The 18,003-nt window shown below is 44.6% G+C and overlaps 1 protein-coding gene across 1 annotated transcript; it reads right to left on the reverse strand.

Moving 5' to 3' along the window:
• Window positions 1–1,111: 1,111 nt before the first annotated feature.
• syt11b (synaptotagmin XIb) lies at window positions 1,112–17,678 on the reverse strand (the record flags this gene model as incomplete). Its single annotated transcript, XM_083989875.1, has 4 exons — window positions 1,112–1,422; window positions 3,104–3,224; window positions 8,252–9,240; window positions 17,645–17,678. 4 exons carry the CDS (start codon window positions 17,676–17,678, stop codon window positions 1,112–1,114), a joined length of 1,455 nt encoding a protein of 484 aa, XP_083846001.1.
• Between the last annotated feature and the right edge of the window lie 325 nt (window positions 17,679–18,003).

Here is an 18,003-nt window from a genome sequence, read left to right on the forward strand (position 1 = left end):
CTTCAGACATGCGATGAGCTGCATGACAACAACAGCAAGACGGAGTTTGTTTGTTTGTGTTTTTCTTTCTTTCTTTTTTTTAAACTAGTTTTCTGTTTAAATCTTGGAGCGTTCCCTCCGTCCACACACACGCGCGGCCAGAGACACGAGGACAGTCCGAGGACACCTGTCTGAGGACACCTGAAGGTTCTGCTCTTCTTCTGTGGCTGAAATAAAGAAGCTCAGGTTCTGTTAGAGCTGATGAAGGAGTGGTAGAGAGAGAGAGATACAGAGACAGAGAGAGAAATGCCCAGTTCCAATCCGACCCCTCACGGACTCACTGACTTAGAGGCGCGTTCACGGGAAGTCCGTGAGTGTGTGAGGGCTGTTCCGTTGTCAGATCATCAAGTCTTTACTGCCCCCTTACCGTAAGTCAGCACTGATGCTGACTTTGGGTAAGAAAATTACCCACAGTTCATAGCGTTGTGAAGTCAAACACATGGGATGCCGTCGGAACGCGAGTGTTAAAAAAAAAAAAGAAGTAAATTAACACACGTGGACAGATTGTTTATTGTTAATGGACAGGAGCAAAAACAAAAAAAGAAAGAAAGAAAGAAAAAAAAGAAGAAGTTTACTGTCAGTATCAACGTGCAGTTTGTGATTATTGATGATAATTTGATCAGATCTGATCCAGGAACATTTTGTTTTGAGTCCGCCTCCCTCACACACCTTGTGAGTGTTGAAAGTACGGTAAATTATCGGTCCAAGAGCGGAGTCAACAACGTTTTGTTGTCAAGGTAACGTGTGGTGAGAGTGGGTAAATGCTGTTCCATTCATGTTTACAGCATCTGGACCCTCACAGCCTCTCACACTCTGTCACTTAGAGCTGACGTCACTTCAGTCAGTGAGGGTTCAGGGCTCGAGTCTTTAGGGGGCGGATTGGAATTGGGGGTGCGAGAGCGAGAGAGAGAGAGTTTAACTATGACACAACAGTGTGTGTGTGTAATGTAATGTGTGTAGTGTGTGTGTAGTGTGTGTGTAGTGTAGTGTGTGTGTGTGTGTGTGTGCATGTGTGAGTCTTTGTTCCCAGCGGGTGACTGGCGGAGTCCCAGCTGGTCCTTGGCTCCGCCCCTCAGTACTCGCTCAGGTTGTGCCACTTGGAGATCTGCCGACGGGGGTTTTCGCACACCTCCCTCCAGTGGGCGGCGCCGGAGGGGGCGGGGCTGTGCAGGCCGAGCAGCAGGTGGCCCAGCACCTCGTTCTTGGTGGTGCGGTCGAAGTCGACCACCAGGAACTCCACGGAGATCTCGGGCAGCAGCTCGGGGGGGATGTCGTAGATGAAGGACTCGTTGAAGACCGGGTTCAGAGTGCACTTCTTCACGTGGGTCTTCTTCTTGGCGATGCGCTTGCGTCCGTAGAAGACGTTCACCTTCACGTAGGGGTCTGAGGACAGAGGGGGGGGGGGGGGGGGCAGTCAGTATGTTTACATGCAGAGCTTAATCGAGCTATGCTCAAAATTCGATTTTGGCGTCTATTCAGACTTCTGTCCTTGTCTCAATTTACATGCAACTGAGAAAATGGAATAACTGACGGGGTCCGCCCCCTCATGCGGCATCACCGTGGTTTCAGCAGGTTAATACCTACGCCCCCTGTCCTGTTGACTTTTCTGTCACCTCCTAAAAAACTGAATACAAACAATTTAGTAGGCTAAGCTTAATAATAAATTCTCAACTGCAGTTCCCGACCTTTCTTTACTTTGCCGGGTTCGGGCGGCTTCTCTGCTCCACTTGGTGCCGTCTCTACTGTTGTGGAGCAGCGCACATGCATTGTCCAGTTTCAGTCTGACTAAGGCGTATACATGACGGAGAAAATCAAATTCCAATCGCATTATCTGGGTGTCTTAATCAGAGTTCTCCAACTCCGATTTCAGTCGGACTAAGGTGTTTACATGCACTTCAGTTCTCCAGTTATAGTCGGATTAAGGCAATAATTCGTTTTTTTCAAGTGTCATGTAAACGTACTGAGTGATGTCACCTGATCACAGAGTGTACAGATGTGCCATCTAACACCGTGTCCTGACATACAGCGAGCAAGCAAAGCGGCAACGAAAACTCGCGCGAAGGTGTCCTGATATGCAGCGTGACGGTTTTGTCGCGAGTATATTCTATTGGTTCAGAATCCAAACCAATCAAATTATCGAGGGACGTAAACAAACTTGCGGCGCTATTCTGAGATTCCTGGCATTTCCTGGTTGCCGTTTCTCACATTCTCACAAGTGTTTTTTCCTCTCATATTCTCCTCTCTCTGATAACTTGCTTGTCAACAGGAAGCAGCGTGGACTTATCAACCAATAAGGAGTGTTTAGGGGCGGGACACCGCCGCCAAATGTCGTCCAGATAGAGACAGAGTGAGCGATAATTTCAGGGTTGAGCGACATCGCTGGACGGTGCGATGTCGCTCGTGGCATCAGGACAGGCTGATTGAAAAGTAACACATCCTAATCACTTTTCTTCACTCGCTCGCTCGCGTCGCTGTCGCATCGCTGTATGTCAGGACGGGGTGTAAGGCATGTCACAATTTGATTTGATTTTTCAACAATTATCACGATATTACCGATTTTCAATAATTTTTTTCTCACTCTGTGGCTACTTCATACTTTTAAAAAAGGTATATTTGTTCATATCCATGAATTAAAGTGACCAAAATAATTTGTCTCCATTATCTTTTATTAATCTCAAACCACCAAATGATTCGACATATCCTCCACCATGCAACCAATGGGGAAAAAGCAGCAACTAACCAGCTCCCAGTCTTTGATCGACTCACTTAAAGGAGACATATTCTGCTCCTTTTCCACCAATTAAAACAGTTCCCCGGTTCTTAAGTCATGTCTGTGACATGCTTTGGTTCGAATCCCCCCAAAGATCAAACATCACAGCTCTTTCTTGTCAGAACGGCTGGTTTCAGTGCCTGTCTCTAAAATAATCTATTCTGGAAAGTGACGGTGTTCAGGAATCTTTACGATTAATTAAATATTTGTGGCCTATTAAAACTGTGATTCATTGTAAAAAATAAAAAAGAAACACTAGTAATGGTGACGTCCCTCCGCCCAGCTGCTACTCACTCGCTGACAGGCCGGTGATGTCCATCTTGGGGAGGTGTCGAGCCTTCAGGACGACCACGCTGAGACGGTGAGACACCGGCTGGTAGGACAGAGAGGCCAGCAGCTCCCCACGGCTCTCACACTGCACACACACACACACACACACACACACACACACACACACACACACACACACACACACACACACACACACACACACACACACACACACACACACACAGTCACAGTGAGTTAAGGACACATCTCACTAACACTTTACAATAAGGTACACACAATTACTACACAGTTACTGAGGAACTAATGAGTAGTTACCGAGGAACTAATAAGTAATAAATGAGTAGTTACTGGGGAACTAATGAGTAGTTACTGAGGAACTAATGAGTAGTTACTGAGGAACTAATGAGTAAGAAATGAGTAGTTACTGAGGAACTAATGAGAAACTAATGAGTAGTTACTGAGGAACTAATGAGTAGTTACCGAGGAACTAATGAGGAACTAATGAGTAGTTAGTGAGGAACTAATAAGTAAGAAATTAGTAGTTATGGAGGAACTAATGAAGAACTAATGAGTAGTTAGTGAGGAACTAATGAGTAGTTAGTGAGGAACTAATGAGTAGTTACGGAGGAACTAATGAGTAGTTACGGAGGAACTAATGAGTAGTTACTGAGGAACTAATGAGTAAGAAATTAGTAGTTACGGAGGAACTAATGAGGAACTAATGAGTAGTTACTGAGGAACTAAGGTACACAAAATTGGAATAGTTACTCATTTTGATGTGTCACAAAAAGGGTAACTAATGATTCAGTAATAGTTAGTTCCTCATTAGTTCCTCAGTAATTTGAGAGTAAATACTGCAGAACTGTCCATTAAGTAATAGTTAGTTCTTCATTAGTTCCTCAGTAACTACTCGTTAGTTCCTCAGTAACTACTCATTAGTTCCTCAGTAACTACTCATTAGTTCCTCATTAGTTCCTCAGTAACTACTCATTAGTTCTTCAGTAACTACTCATTAGTTCCTCATTAGTTCCTCAGTAACTACTCGTTAGTTCCTCAGTAACTACTCATTAGTTCCTCGTTAGTTCCTCAGTAACTACTCGTTAGTTCCTCAGTAACTACTCATTAGTTCCTCGTTAGTTCCTCAGTAACTACTCGTTAGTTCCTCAGTAACTACTCATTAGTTCCTCGTTAGTTCCTCAGTAACTACTCATTAGTTCCTCATTAGTTCCTGACAGCGATGTGTGTGAGCAGGTTTTCCGTGTCAGAGTGAGACCTCAGCTCAACGACAACAGAACGTCTCTGACATGTTTAACGACGGTCCAGACAACAGCAGGTCTGTCCCGCTCTGAGGTCACGCTCACCTGTTGCCGCGGCAACCGCAGCATCAGCTGTTCGCCCGCACGACAACAGCAACAACAGCAACAACAACAACAACAACAACGACAGCAGCAGCAGCAGCAGCACAAAGAGTGAAGTCACAGTGGAAACAGACTCACACTGTTGTTCCTTTATTAGATCTAGACCACCGGCTGATGATGTCACTGACGCATCACTGACACAACGAGACCTGGACCAGGACCAGGACCCGGGTCTGGGTCTGGACCAGGACCAGGACCAGGACCAGGACCAGGACCAGGACCAGGACCAGGACCAGGACCAGGACCAGGACCCGGGTCTGGGTCTGGACCAGGACCAGGACCAGGACCAGGACCAGGACCAGGACCAGGACCTGGACCAGGGTCTGGACCAGGACCAGGACCAGGACCAGGACCAGGACCTGGACCAGGACCAGGACCAGGACCAGGACCTGGACCAGGACCAGGACCCGGGTCTGGGTCTGGACCAGGACCAGGACCAGGACCTGGACCAGGACCAGGACCAGGACCAGGACCAGGACCAGGACCAGGACCAGGACCTGGACCAGGACCAGGACCCGGGTCTGGACCAGGACCAGGACCAGGACCAGGACCAGGACCTGGACCAGGACCAGGACCCGGGTCTGGACCAGGACCAGGACCAGGACCAGGACCAGGACCTGGACCTGGACCAGGACCAGGACCAGGACCAGGACCAGGACCTGGACCTGGACCAGGACCAGGACCAGGACCAGGACCAGGACCAGGACCTGGACCAGGACCAGGACCAGGACCAGGACCAGGACCAGGACCAGGACCTGGACCTGGACCAGGACCAGGACCAGGACCAGGACCAGGACCTGGACCAGGACCAGGACCAGGGTCTGGGTCTGGACCAGGACCTGGACCAGGACCAGGGTCTGGGTCTGGACCAGGACCAGGACCAGGACCAGGACCAGGACCTGGGTCTGGACCAGGACCTGGACCAGGACCAGGGTCTGGGTCTGGACCAGGACCAGGACCAGGACCAGGACCAGGACCTGGACCTGGACCTGGACCAGGACCAGGACCAGGACCAGGACCAGGACCAGGACCTGGACCTGGACCTGGACCTGGACCTGGACCAGGACCAGGACCAGGACCAGGGTCTGGGTCTGGACCAGGACCAGGACCAGGACCAGGACCAGGACCAGGACCAGGACCTGGACCTGGACCAGGACCTGGACCTGGACCAGGACCAGGACCTGGACCTGGACCAGGACCTGGACCTGGACCAGGACCAGGACCAGGACCAGGACCAGGGTCTGGGTCTGGACCAGGACCAGGACCAGGACCAGGACCTGGACCAGGACCAGGACCCGGACCCGGGTCTGGACCAGGACCTGGACCTGGACCAGGACCTGGACCTGGACCAGGACCAGGACCAGGACCAGGACCTGGACCTGGACCAGGACCTGGACCTGGACCAGGACCTGGACCTGGACCTGGACCAGGACCAGGACCTGGACCTGGACCAGGACCTGGACCTGGACCAGGACCAGGACCAGGGTCTGGGTCTGGACCAGGACCAGGACCAGGACCAGGACCAGGACCAGGACCCGGACCCGGGTCTGGACCAGGACCAGGACCCGGACCCGGGTCTGGACCAGGACCAGGACCAGGACCAGGACCAGGACCAGGACCAGGACCAGGACCAGGACCAGGACCAGGGTCTGGGTCTGGACCCGGGTCTGGGTCTGGATATTCTCCAAAAGTGTTCTTAAGTATTTTCTCAACTTTCTTCTTTAAAAAAAAACTTAAGAATAAATGGTAGCTATTCTTGAAATCAAAGTTTTCAAATTTGTTCTTTACTTTTTTCTTAACTTTAAAGGGACAACGAGGAGTTTCTATTTGGTTATAAAAAAGTCTCACGTTAATGTGGATGAATCTCCGTTACCACTTGTTAATGGTCCATTTTCGATAAATACATCGTTTTGTCTCTATCGTTATTTTGTTATTATTAGTGGTGGTGGAAACGCTGGTCGAGCCGACCAGTGTTTCCTTCGTTGCGAATCATGAGAATAACGCAGCCGCATCGCCGTTTATGGTCGGAACTACGGTGGTATGTGAACCTCTTTGAACCTCTGACTTTAATTATTGATGAATGAAAACATGAGTCCGTCTTGCGCCCGGTCAAAGAAATGTACGGTGCGCGCGGAGGCTCATAAATGTAGTGTGAAAACGCTTCGCTTTTCCAAAACTCCTTGTTGTCCCTTTAAGACAACCTTGACCTGTCTTTAAATTCCTAGTATAAGCCATATCACCTTTTCAACAAATTTTAGACAAGTTTAGACTAGTAGGTCATAAGTAAATATATATTTTTAACTAATTACACAAAGAGCCTGTTAACTGTGAGCCTGTGAAAATCGTGTTTTTCGTGCTTTTCACATGTTCCTGTGGCATTTTTCTTATGTTAGAGCACATATCAGCAGAAAAGGAAGTGCAAAATTGCATTTCTGAGTTTTTCTGCCTTCAAACTGCTGTGAACCAACGGCAGACGCAAACTGGCCGTTTCAGGGAGACTGGAGCTGACGTGTCACAGCTCCAGGGGAGGGCACTATACTATACTATACTATACTACTACTATACTACCACTACTACTACTGTACGGGTGCAGAGCAGCGCAGTCTCCGCCCACCCTCCAGAGGTGCATTGCTAATGAGCTGCTGGTTTTAAAATGACCAAAAAGGGTCGCGGGAGGGGGACTTTAACTGTAATTTCATCCAACATAACCTCCAGCTCCTGTCTTGAAAAGTTTCTTCTCCATGGTTAGTGAGTGACTGACGGTTAAGACGCAAACTATATTGCTGTTTGTTGTTGCGTGCATTGCAATGCAGTGACGTATTTTAAAGGTATAATACGTATGAATTCCCCCCATCTAGCGGTGCGGTTGCATATCTGAACGTATTCTTGATGTTGCATTCAGGTGAAATGGGGCAGACGTCAGACAGACAACAGACGCTGCATGTAACAGGATAAACAAGCGTCTATGTAAACAAGTGGTCTGACAACATGTTGTCATGGTGATGTGGTATTGTTTTACCGTCTTTCTCTGGTGGAGTAAAATGACATCCAGTTGGTTTGCCGACGGCCGTCTGCCTGACTGCACCTGAATGCAACACCAGTGCCTCTGGTGTATTTGTATTTGTAACGACTTGTAACAACTCATTCTAAGGAACCAGAAAGCTTTCATTTGGATGCAGCTGTGATTCACCTTCAGTGAAATACAGATTTATGAAAGACAGATTTGATTTTTGCTAATAAAAAGCCAGATAAGTTACATACTGGGGCTTTAAGAAGTTCTTAAGTAGCAAAAATAAGAAATTCGTAAGAAATTACTGTTCTTAAGAACTGTAAATGTACTGTAAATGTGCTCCAATCAGACCCCTGTTCCTTTACTTTGAGGATGAGATGTCAATTTTTTTTTTTCTGTGCAAATATGTTCAACATTCAGTTTTACTGGAAGTCACGTAATCCAATGGGGCTGCCAACCGGTGACGTCACAATATGCAAATCAGATGAGTACATTTACTCAAACTCATCACAAACTTTAGGTCATGATGAATATTTTTCTCATTTACACCATAGATTTATCTCTCACCACTTACAAGCTACAGCCCTGTGAAATCTTGAAATCCAAACTTAATATTTTCCTAAATAAACTCGCCTAGAGGGTTAAGACATTTCTTAAGACATTTCTGAAGAACATGTTGGTGAATCCGGCCCCGTGGCCCCGTGGCTCTGCATCGTTCCTCACCTGCATGTTCCTCTTGGTGATCTGCTGGCTGAGGTGGACCCGTCCCGTGCTGGGGTCGACGCCCTTCAGCGGCACCACGGCCTCGCCGATGACGTCGTCGCGGGCGAAGCGGTCGAAGCTCAGCACCAGGAAGTGCAGCGTGAGGTCGGGCAGCGAGCTGTAGGCCACGCCGTAGAAGGTGAAGGTCTCGTCGAACAGCGGGTCCAGGGTCTTCCTCAGCACGCGGGTCTTCACGCGGTGCTTCTTCTCCGGCAGGATGGTCATCTTCACGTACGGGTCCGAGCTGCCCGCCTGCTCGTCCATGGCGGGGAGGCCGCGGGCGCCCACCACCGTCACCACCAGCGCCTTCTTGGGGAAGTTGTAGTCGACGGTGAGGCTGACGGCGCCCAGGCTGGGCTCGGGCTCGGGCTCGGAGGAGGACGCCGGCGTGAAGGGCGAGGCCGTCTTGCTGCTGGTCTGGCTGCTGCTGCTGCTGCTGGACGAGTCCAGGCAGCAGTAGTCGGCGCGGACCGGCAGCGCTCGCTCCACGCCGCTAGCGCTAGCATTGGCGGCGTTTGCGCTAGCGTTGGCGGGCGGGACCAGGTGACTCATCTGCAGCTGACCCGGCATGTCCAGGATGTTGTTCTCGGCGTCCACCAGCACCATGCCGCGCCCCGACGCCGCCGCCGCCGCGCCGTGCGTAGCGGTGCCATGGAGGTGGCCGCGGCCGCGCTCGCCGTCACGCTCGCCGCCGCGCTCGGCCCGCCGGATCCCGCGCACGATCCGCTTGCTGCCGCTGAGGGACTCGGGGTAGATGCTGATGCCCTTCAGCATGTGGATGAACTTGTAGGGCGGGTCCTCGGCGTCGCAGTAGCGGTCGCCGTGGAGCTTGTAGCGGCCGCTGACGCGCAGGTAGCGGCGCTGGCAGAAGGACCAGAGCAGAACCAGGACCACCACCACCAGGACCAGGACGCCGGCGCCCAGGAAGCCCGCCAGCACCGGGGACATGGCTGCTGAGACAGAGAATACACTTAAACATTTGACATAGATGGCAATTAATGACATTAATGATATTTCAAACGCTTCCCCCAGTGGATTAATAACTGGTCCTTTATTTAGAGATTAGTAATGTAATTATATTGTGACTATATTTGATTTTACACCTTCATAGTGTTGTGAAATATATTGATGCATAATAATTGTGATAATTGTAACACCGTGATTATTTCCAATCCAATCCACTTCATTTGTATAGCACATTTTAAAAACAAAGTTTACCAAAGTGCTGCACAACAGATACAAAAAACAGTAAAATACATAAAGTTAAAGTTAAAATACAATAAATTAAAATCATATAAAAGCAATAAGAAAACAATAAGATCAGATAAAACACTGAGAAATATAAAAAAATAAAAATAAAAATACAGTAAGAGACAAACAATAAAAGACAGACAGAGACCACAAAAGCCAAGGAGTCAAAATGAGTTTTAAGGCGAGATTTAAAAGTATCCAGGGTGGGGGCCAGAGTAGCTCATTCCATAGCTCAGGAGCTACCACTGAAAACGCACGGTCCCCCCTGGTCTTTTGTCTGCTTTTTGGCACAACAAGACGCAGCTGATCGGCAGATCTCAATGCTCTCGGGGGGGTATAGACATGAATAAGATCAGTGATATACTGGGGTGCCAAATCATTTAGTGACTTAAACTTAGCGCCTTCACTTTCTTAGGCGACTCCGCCTGTTCGGCGTTAGCTCTAACATCATGAACATCTTCTATTGCGCTGCCATTGAGTCCATCCTGAGATAAGGCATTACGTCCTGGTTCGGTAATCTCACAGTAAAAGCCAAATCTCAAATACTCAATCTGGTCAAGACGGCTAGCAAAATCTTGGGTTCCCCTGTCCCACGCTCACCTCAAGATCTGTTTGAACAGGCCACCATTAGGCTGACAAACTCTATTCTAGCAGATCCTACGCACGCTCTTCTCCCTGAATATGAGCTTTAATTCAGGTAGAAGATACCGAGTCCCTTTGTGCAGGCACAATCGCCTCAAAAACTCGTTCATCCCTCTGTCCATTAAATTTATGAATGAGCAGTTAGTGTGATGTTATGTATGAATGTTTGCGTGTTGTTTGCAGGCACAATCGCCTCAAAAACTCGTTCATTCATCCCTCTGTCCATTAAATTTATGAATGAGCAGTTTGTGCGATGATATGTATGTATGTTTGCGTGTCCACACATCTGCCACTAGTACTTTTCTGAGGCATATTGCACTTTAATGATTTTATTGTATGTTTTTAGTACTTCTCTGCTGCTTCTCCCCTGTACTGTTTTTGTCTTTGTTGTGACGCAGCACTGCTCTCTGTCCGAGAGAAATTTCTCCTTCGGGAGACCAATAAATGATTTTGACTTTGACTTTGACTAAAAACAAACAATAACATTTTAAAATGTATTCTAAAATGGACAGGGAGTCAGTGGAGGGAGGCGAGAATGGGGGTAATATGGTCATGCTTACAAGTTCCTGTTAACAGACGGGCTGCCGCCATTTGGACTAACTGCAAGCGAGCGAGCGAGCGAGGCCTGGTTAAAGCCAGTGTACAGTGCATTACAGTCGTCCAAACGGGTCGAGATAATAGCATGAATCAAGCACTCAAAATCATTAAAAGATACAACAGATTTAATTTTAGATAAAAGCTGATAAAAGCTGATAAAAACTGGTTTTAACTATTGAATTAATCTGTTTATCAAGTTTAAAATCACTGTCCATTTTTACGCCAAGGTTTGTTACTATGGGTTTTACATATGGCTGCAGAGAGCAGAGACACCACAGGCTCGACTGGGACCAAACACCACGACCTCAGTTTTTTCTTCATTTAAGTTTAAAAAATTAAATTATTTCTCTGACAATAATTGTACCAAGAAAATCTATAATGGTGACGTCCCTATATAAAACGAAAACAGCAATGTCACAACACGATGACATCATGTTTATAAAGAGTTATATGTAAAAACAATGATGTCACTGCACCGTCCTCCTGAGGCCTCGTTAGACACACACACACACACACACACACTGAACTCTGCTGCACTCATTTTATTTTGAAAAACCTGTTTTTTTACTTTGAAAACTTGCTACTTCCTGTTGGTCATGTGAACTTTGTTTGTTTTCAGGAAACGGGCGTCGTTTTATTTTGAAAGTCTCTGAGGAAGTGAGTGACAGCTGTCGATCGATCAATACGTCCTATCGGTGATCGATCATCGTCATCACAGTCGTCACGGCCTCATTAATTATTCATGAACATAACCAAACTCCCACAATGCCTCAGTGCTGCTGCTTCTCATTCAGGCTCCGTCTGATGACCTCATGTTTTTGGACAGAGCTGAAAGCAGCTGGTCGCCTAGCAACACACACACACACTGAGGCCTCTCTCTCTCTCTCTGCCTGAGTTTCTGATCAGTGATAGTTAGTATTGATCCATCCAGCAGCGGCTCCTCTGATTGGCTGAAACACCTGGACACGTTTCTCTGAGGTGAGAAAAACAAAAACTGATCAGTTCACCAGATCAATACTTATTGATCGACGACTGAATCTGATTCCAGTAAAGAAAATCAGTTCTGTGACTAAAACACCAGTTTAGTTCAGTGAGATAATCTTCACATATGAACTCCTTTTCTACCGTATCTGAAGCTTAAAGGGATAGTTCATAGGCGATACACCAAAGTCACGATTCAATTCGTATCTCGATTTCTGACCCACGGTTCGATACACAATTCGATTCAATTCTAATTTTATTAAGGTTAAAAAAAGAAGAGATTTTGAGAGCAAAAACTGGATTATTTATTATAACAACAATATATAGCCTAACGTTAACAATTATAACTAGGGCTGCCCCCAAATAGTCGACCAAGAACTGGTCGACAAAAAAACATTATTCAATTCAATTTTATTTATAAAGTGCATGCACAGGGCAAACTCAATGCACTTTACAATAGTTAAGCAATTATGATACTATGCAATTTAGCCGACCAAAATCTCATTGGTCGATTGGTTGCAGCAACAAAAAACAAACATTTTGAGCCTTGTTTTGTCAAAATTAAGTCAAAATCAATATGACTGAACTGTTTATGAAAGGCTATAGGGCTTTTAATTTGAAGGGCCAGATACAGGAAGTCCCGACACACTCGCTGTCAGTTTTTTGTTGTTGTTGTGTTGTTTTTTTTAGTTTCGTCTTAGAGTGTCGCGGTTTCGGTTTCGACACGTGTATCGTTACAGGCCTAATAGTTCAACATTTAGTCAAATTGTCCCATCACCATAACCCCTATAGTCATAGCAGCAGTAGGTTCGTTACCTTTAATTGTCGGTGCAAGCTGTTTTTAGAACGGCGGAGCAGAGCCGTGAGCTGCTCAGAGCTACGCTACGGAGGCTCATTATGGGATTTCTTGGTTTCCCTCATCAAACTCATCAAATACACAATCCAACAACTCCACAACGCTCTGGTGGACAAGTTGTGACCTGCACATTCACCACGCTATGAGATAATAACACAACGTTACCACACAGAGTTGTTTTAGAGGGAAATACAGAGACTGTTGATGAAAAACTGTCCCTGAAGGCAACGAGCATCAGTGGTTTGGCATGAATTTCCCTCTAAAACAACTCTGTGTGGTATTATTATTACTGGTGTAGATAACATCTCTAGCTAAATTCTTAAAGCTTTTATAAACAGAAGTTTGGAGCGGCCTGTCCTGACAGAAGTGAACCAGTGTTTAGGTCGAGGGACGTCCTACATCTATAGGACGTCTGCCTCCTATCTGAGGTTGTTTCACAGTGAAACTATTGTTCATCTGGTGATAAAGCATCAGATCTGGGAAACTCAGTTTATGTCGAATGAATCTGGATATTGAACTGCACTGCAAAAACAAAAAATCTTTCCAAGAATATTTGTCTTCTTTCTTGTCAAAATGTCTCATTTCTAGTCAAAACTAATCTCTTTCCACTTAAAATAAGACTCATCACCTAAAAATGAACTTGTTTTTAGATCATTTTCACTTGTTTCAAACTAATTTTCACTTGAAATAAGTAGAAAAATCTGCCAGTGAAAGCAAGTTGTTTTGTGTTTGTAATAAGAAAGAAAAACTTGCTCCACTGTCAGATTTTTCTACTTATTTCAAGTGAAAATCTGCTTGAAAAAAGTAAAAAGTGTCTAAAACAAGCTGCTTTTTAATGTGATGAGTCTTATTTTAAGTAGAATGAGATTTGTTTTGACTAGAAATAAGACAAATTATTCTTGGTAAGATAGAGTTTTTTGCAGTGCATTGCAAAGTTTCCCTTCACAGTCTACGACCTCCTCTTTTTATCTGGGTTATAGATTGATAACTTACAGCAATGCACAGCACAAACAACCAGAACAAAGCTTCTGACACAAGCAAATAAAGTTTCTAAACCTAGTTTCAGTCAATCATCATTTCCCCTTTAATAACCCAGCAGCTGACTGGTTGGTCTCCTTCACATCGAGGTTATTAAAGTGACTAAACTTTATCTGAGGAGTTTAGTTGGATACAAACTACAGCATCTTTAAGGACAATGTGTTGTGAGCGCTTCTAACTCTAGTTTAATGAGCATTTACACTTTACATTTTGGTTTTTATTTCTTGTCAAAATGTCTCATTTCTAGTCAAAACTAATCTCTTTTCTCTTAAAATAAGACTCATCACCTAAAAATTAACTTGTTTTTAGATCATTTTCACTTGAAATAAGTAGAAAAATCTGCCAGTGAAAGCAAGTTGTTTTGTACTTGCTCCACTGTCAGATTTTTCTACTTATTTCAAGTGAAAATCTGCTTGAAAGAAGTCAAAAGTGTCTAAAAACAAGCTGCTTTTAATGTGATGAGTCTTATTTTAGGTAGAATGAGATTTGTTTTGACTATAAATGAGACAAATATTCTTGGTAAGATTTTGAGTTTTTGCAGTGCATTTTAACAAATCAAATGGCTGCAGGGCGTTTCTTTAGTTTTTTTGAATGGCCCAATATCCAGATTAGTTAGAAACATGTCCACCCTCATGCCCTCATGCCTGAAGGACGGACAAAGAGAGACAAACATGTGTTTAGTGTTAGTGGCAGGCAGAAAGGCCCTTAGGAGAAAATGTCTTTCACAGGAGAGTCCAACACTGACCATGTGGACGGACATCACGATGGAGAAACTAACTGCAGATTTAAATTACAAGAAGGACTTGTTTGTTTCACGTTGGAAGAAATGGACGGACTATATAACACCACGCAGGCCGGACTTTGACTTGCTTTAACCTGAGATAATATGCTGTAGGTATATATGTAGCAGTAACCATACCTCACTCCCTATGTGTTCATGTTTTAGTTCTGTTTTTTATGTTCTTTTATAAATAAAATAAATAAATAAATAACGTGAGGTTGAAACTGGCAAGGAGTAAAGGCATATTAGGTAAAACACGACATATATTGAATCAAAAAACGCTATATAACACGCTCATATTGCCATACCTGTCAAACACCTATGTAGCAGTAACCACACCTCACTCCCTATGTGTTCATGTCTTAGTTCTGTTTTTTATGTTCTTTTATCACTAGAAAAAGGACATTCATGCTGATACTTTGTGACTAATATTTGAAATGGATGCACATGTCATACAACATGTCCACCAGCACATCGACCGAATGTTGTGCTTTTATCACAGAAAGAATAAATGACTGGTTGCTGTGATAAACTGAGTTAAGCCGCCTCACTGATAGGAGATTTAAAATCCTGACTCCTTCACTTTAGAAAGAGGAGCGGCCATCCGGGATCGTTTTAATTGAGAATCCCCCTCCTGCTCCTCCTGCTCCTCCTGCTCCTCCTGCTCCTGCTGCTGCTTCAGGATAAATGAGATTTGCTTCATTGTTTCTCACATATGTTTGGAAACAGAGGAAGTAGTAATAGAAACAGAACTAAAGATGTTTAGTGCTAAAGCTAAACATCGGCTTAAAGCAGCAGCAGAAATGTGAACATTAACTTCTCTCAAGTCACTAGTGTCAGTACAGCATTTTACTAATGTTTAATGTATTTAATTTGTGCAATTTCTTAATCTAAATTTAGTAGCTGTGTTTATTTATTCATGATAACTATTCACTGTATTTGTATTATTGCACTTATTGTAACGGTATTCAGTATCTTTTATCCTTCTGTAGCCTGACCAGGGACAAAGACTGACCATTAGCTGCAGTGTAGACGTCTTGTATGCATCACATTTTTCACTCTTTGTGGTAACGTTGTAGCTATGTGTCGTCCCTGTTAAATAAACATTAAAATAAAGAAATAAAATAGTACAACCTGGTTGTATCACTCTGGATATAAAGACACACAAAGTGATACATGTGTTGTTACATTATCAGCACCAGTTATTACATCTTCAAAGCTGTTTTTAATACTAAACCAATAACATAATAACTTATTACATTATTATTATCATTATTATTATATTATCTACTCAAGCATTTAAGTTATTACATTACTGGATTTATTTCATTAAAAATGGTCAAAATTATGACATTACTGACCATTATTATGTTTTGAGGGAGTTTGTTTTTATTGGATGTGTGTGACGCCTCAGAGGTCAGAGGTCAGAGGTCGCAGCAGGTTACCAGGTAAAAACGTGTCACAACATGTTGCCGTTGCGTTGTGTTGCGTTGCCACGGAGACGCCCTGGACAACAAGTCACATCGTCAAGAGACACGATTGTTTTGGTGTGTGTGTGAGTTGAACATAAACAAGTAAAACAGGTGATAGATAGATAGATAGATAGATAGATAGATAGATAGATAGATAGATAGATAGATAGATAGATAGATAGATAGATGATAGATAGATAGATAGATAATAGATAGATAGATAGATAGATAGATAGATAGATAGATAGATAGATAGATAGATAGATAGATAGATAGATAGATAGATAGATAGATAATAGATAGATAGATAATAGATAGATAATAGATAGATAGATAGATAATAGATAGATAGATAGATAATAGATAGATAGATAGATAGATAGATAGATAGATAGATAGATAGATAGATAGATAATAGATAGATAATAGATAGATAGATAGATAGATAATAGATAGATAGATAGATAGATAGATAGATAGATAGATAGATAGATAGATAGATAGATAGATAGATAGATAGATAGATAGATAATAGATAGATAGATAGATAATAGATAGATAGATAGATAGGTAGATAGATAGATAGATAGATAGATAATAGATAGATAATAGATAGATAGATAGATAGATAGATAGATAGATAGATAGATAGATAGATAGATAGATAGATAGATAGATAGATAGAGAAAGGAAAACAGGTGATAGATGATGTCATCTCCCTCCTGATCGATGGTATTGATCGATTATTGTATGAACAGAAGATTATTGATCAACATCTGAGCCAATATTAATAATAATATATTATTATTATTATTATTAATATTATTAGTGTGTGTGTGTGTGTGTGTGTGTGTGTGTGTGTGTGTGTCTCTGCGGGTTCAGCTCAGTTCTTTTTTACTCTGCGCCGGGTACAGACACGATGACGTCACCCGGTACCCACCCCGACTGGCACGCGCACGCACGGATGAGGCCTCATGCATGATGCACGAGAGAGAGAGAGAGAGAGAGGCGCACGAGACCGACCGACCGGGAAGGACCGATGACAGTGACGTCATTATAACAATAATAACCATCATCATCATCATCATTTCTTTGTGTGTGTGTGTGTGTGTGTGTGTGTGTGTGTGTGTGTGTGTGTGTGTGTGTGTGTGTGTGTGTGTGTGTGTGTGTGTGTGTGTGTGTGTGTCGTGGGTTGGATGACGTCACAGTCACTGATCGATCCGTCTGCACCTTTAAAAAAAAAACCTTCACATCCCGAATCGATCGATCTGTTTGATCATCGACAGGAAACCAGAAACATTTAGCTGAGGATCAAATACACCTGCCACACACACACACACACACACACACACACACACACACACACACACACACACACTGTAATAACAGGCCTATAATAATATACCGGCCTATAATAAAAACACGTATGAGGCGGATTGAAGCAGCGAGCTCGACGCTGAACAACACAACACAATACAACACACACAGAGGCACACACACACACAAACAGAGGCACACACAGACACACACACACACAGAGACACACACAGATTGAGAGAGACTGTAACAACAGGCCTATAATAATAATATAACGGCCTATAATAAATAAATAAAATAAAAACAGGTATGAGGCGGATTGAAGCAGCGAGCTCGACGCTGAATAACACAACACAATACAACACAATACAACACACACACAGACACACACAGACACACACACAGGGCCTGTCTCTCACCGTAGGCGGGTCCCAGCTCGATCATGTCCGCCATTTTGTGTCTGTGGGCCGCGGGGAGGAGGAGGATGCGGGAGAGGTTGAGGACACCGACTGACTGCTGCTGCTGCTGCTGCTGCTCCGTTACTCCGTTACTCCGTTACTTCACATCCATAGATACAGATCGCAGTATATACCCTAGCCTACGTGATGATGATGAGGATGATTCCTGTGGTCCCGGCGGCCTGGGCTCGATTCCGCTGCTGCATATGTCCGCGCTGTCCGCTCTCTGCTCTCCGTGTCTGGCTGCGCCGCTCCGCTCGGTGCGCAGTGATGCTCCGTCCGTCAGGGAGGAGAGGAGGAGGAGGAGGAGAGGAGGAGAG

The sequence above is a fragment of the Trachurus trachurus genome (genome assembly GCF_905171665.1).
Source record: "Trachurus trachurus genome assembly, chromosome: 16".
Classification (NCBI taxonomy): Eukaryota; Metazoa; Chordata; class Actinopteri; order Carangiformes; family Carangidae; genus Trachurus; species Trachurus trachurus.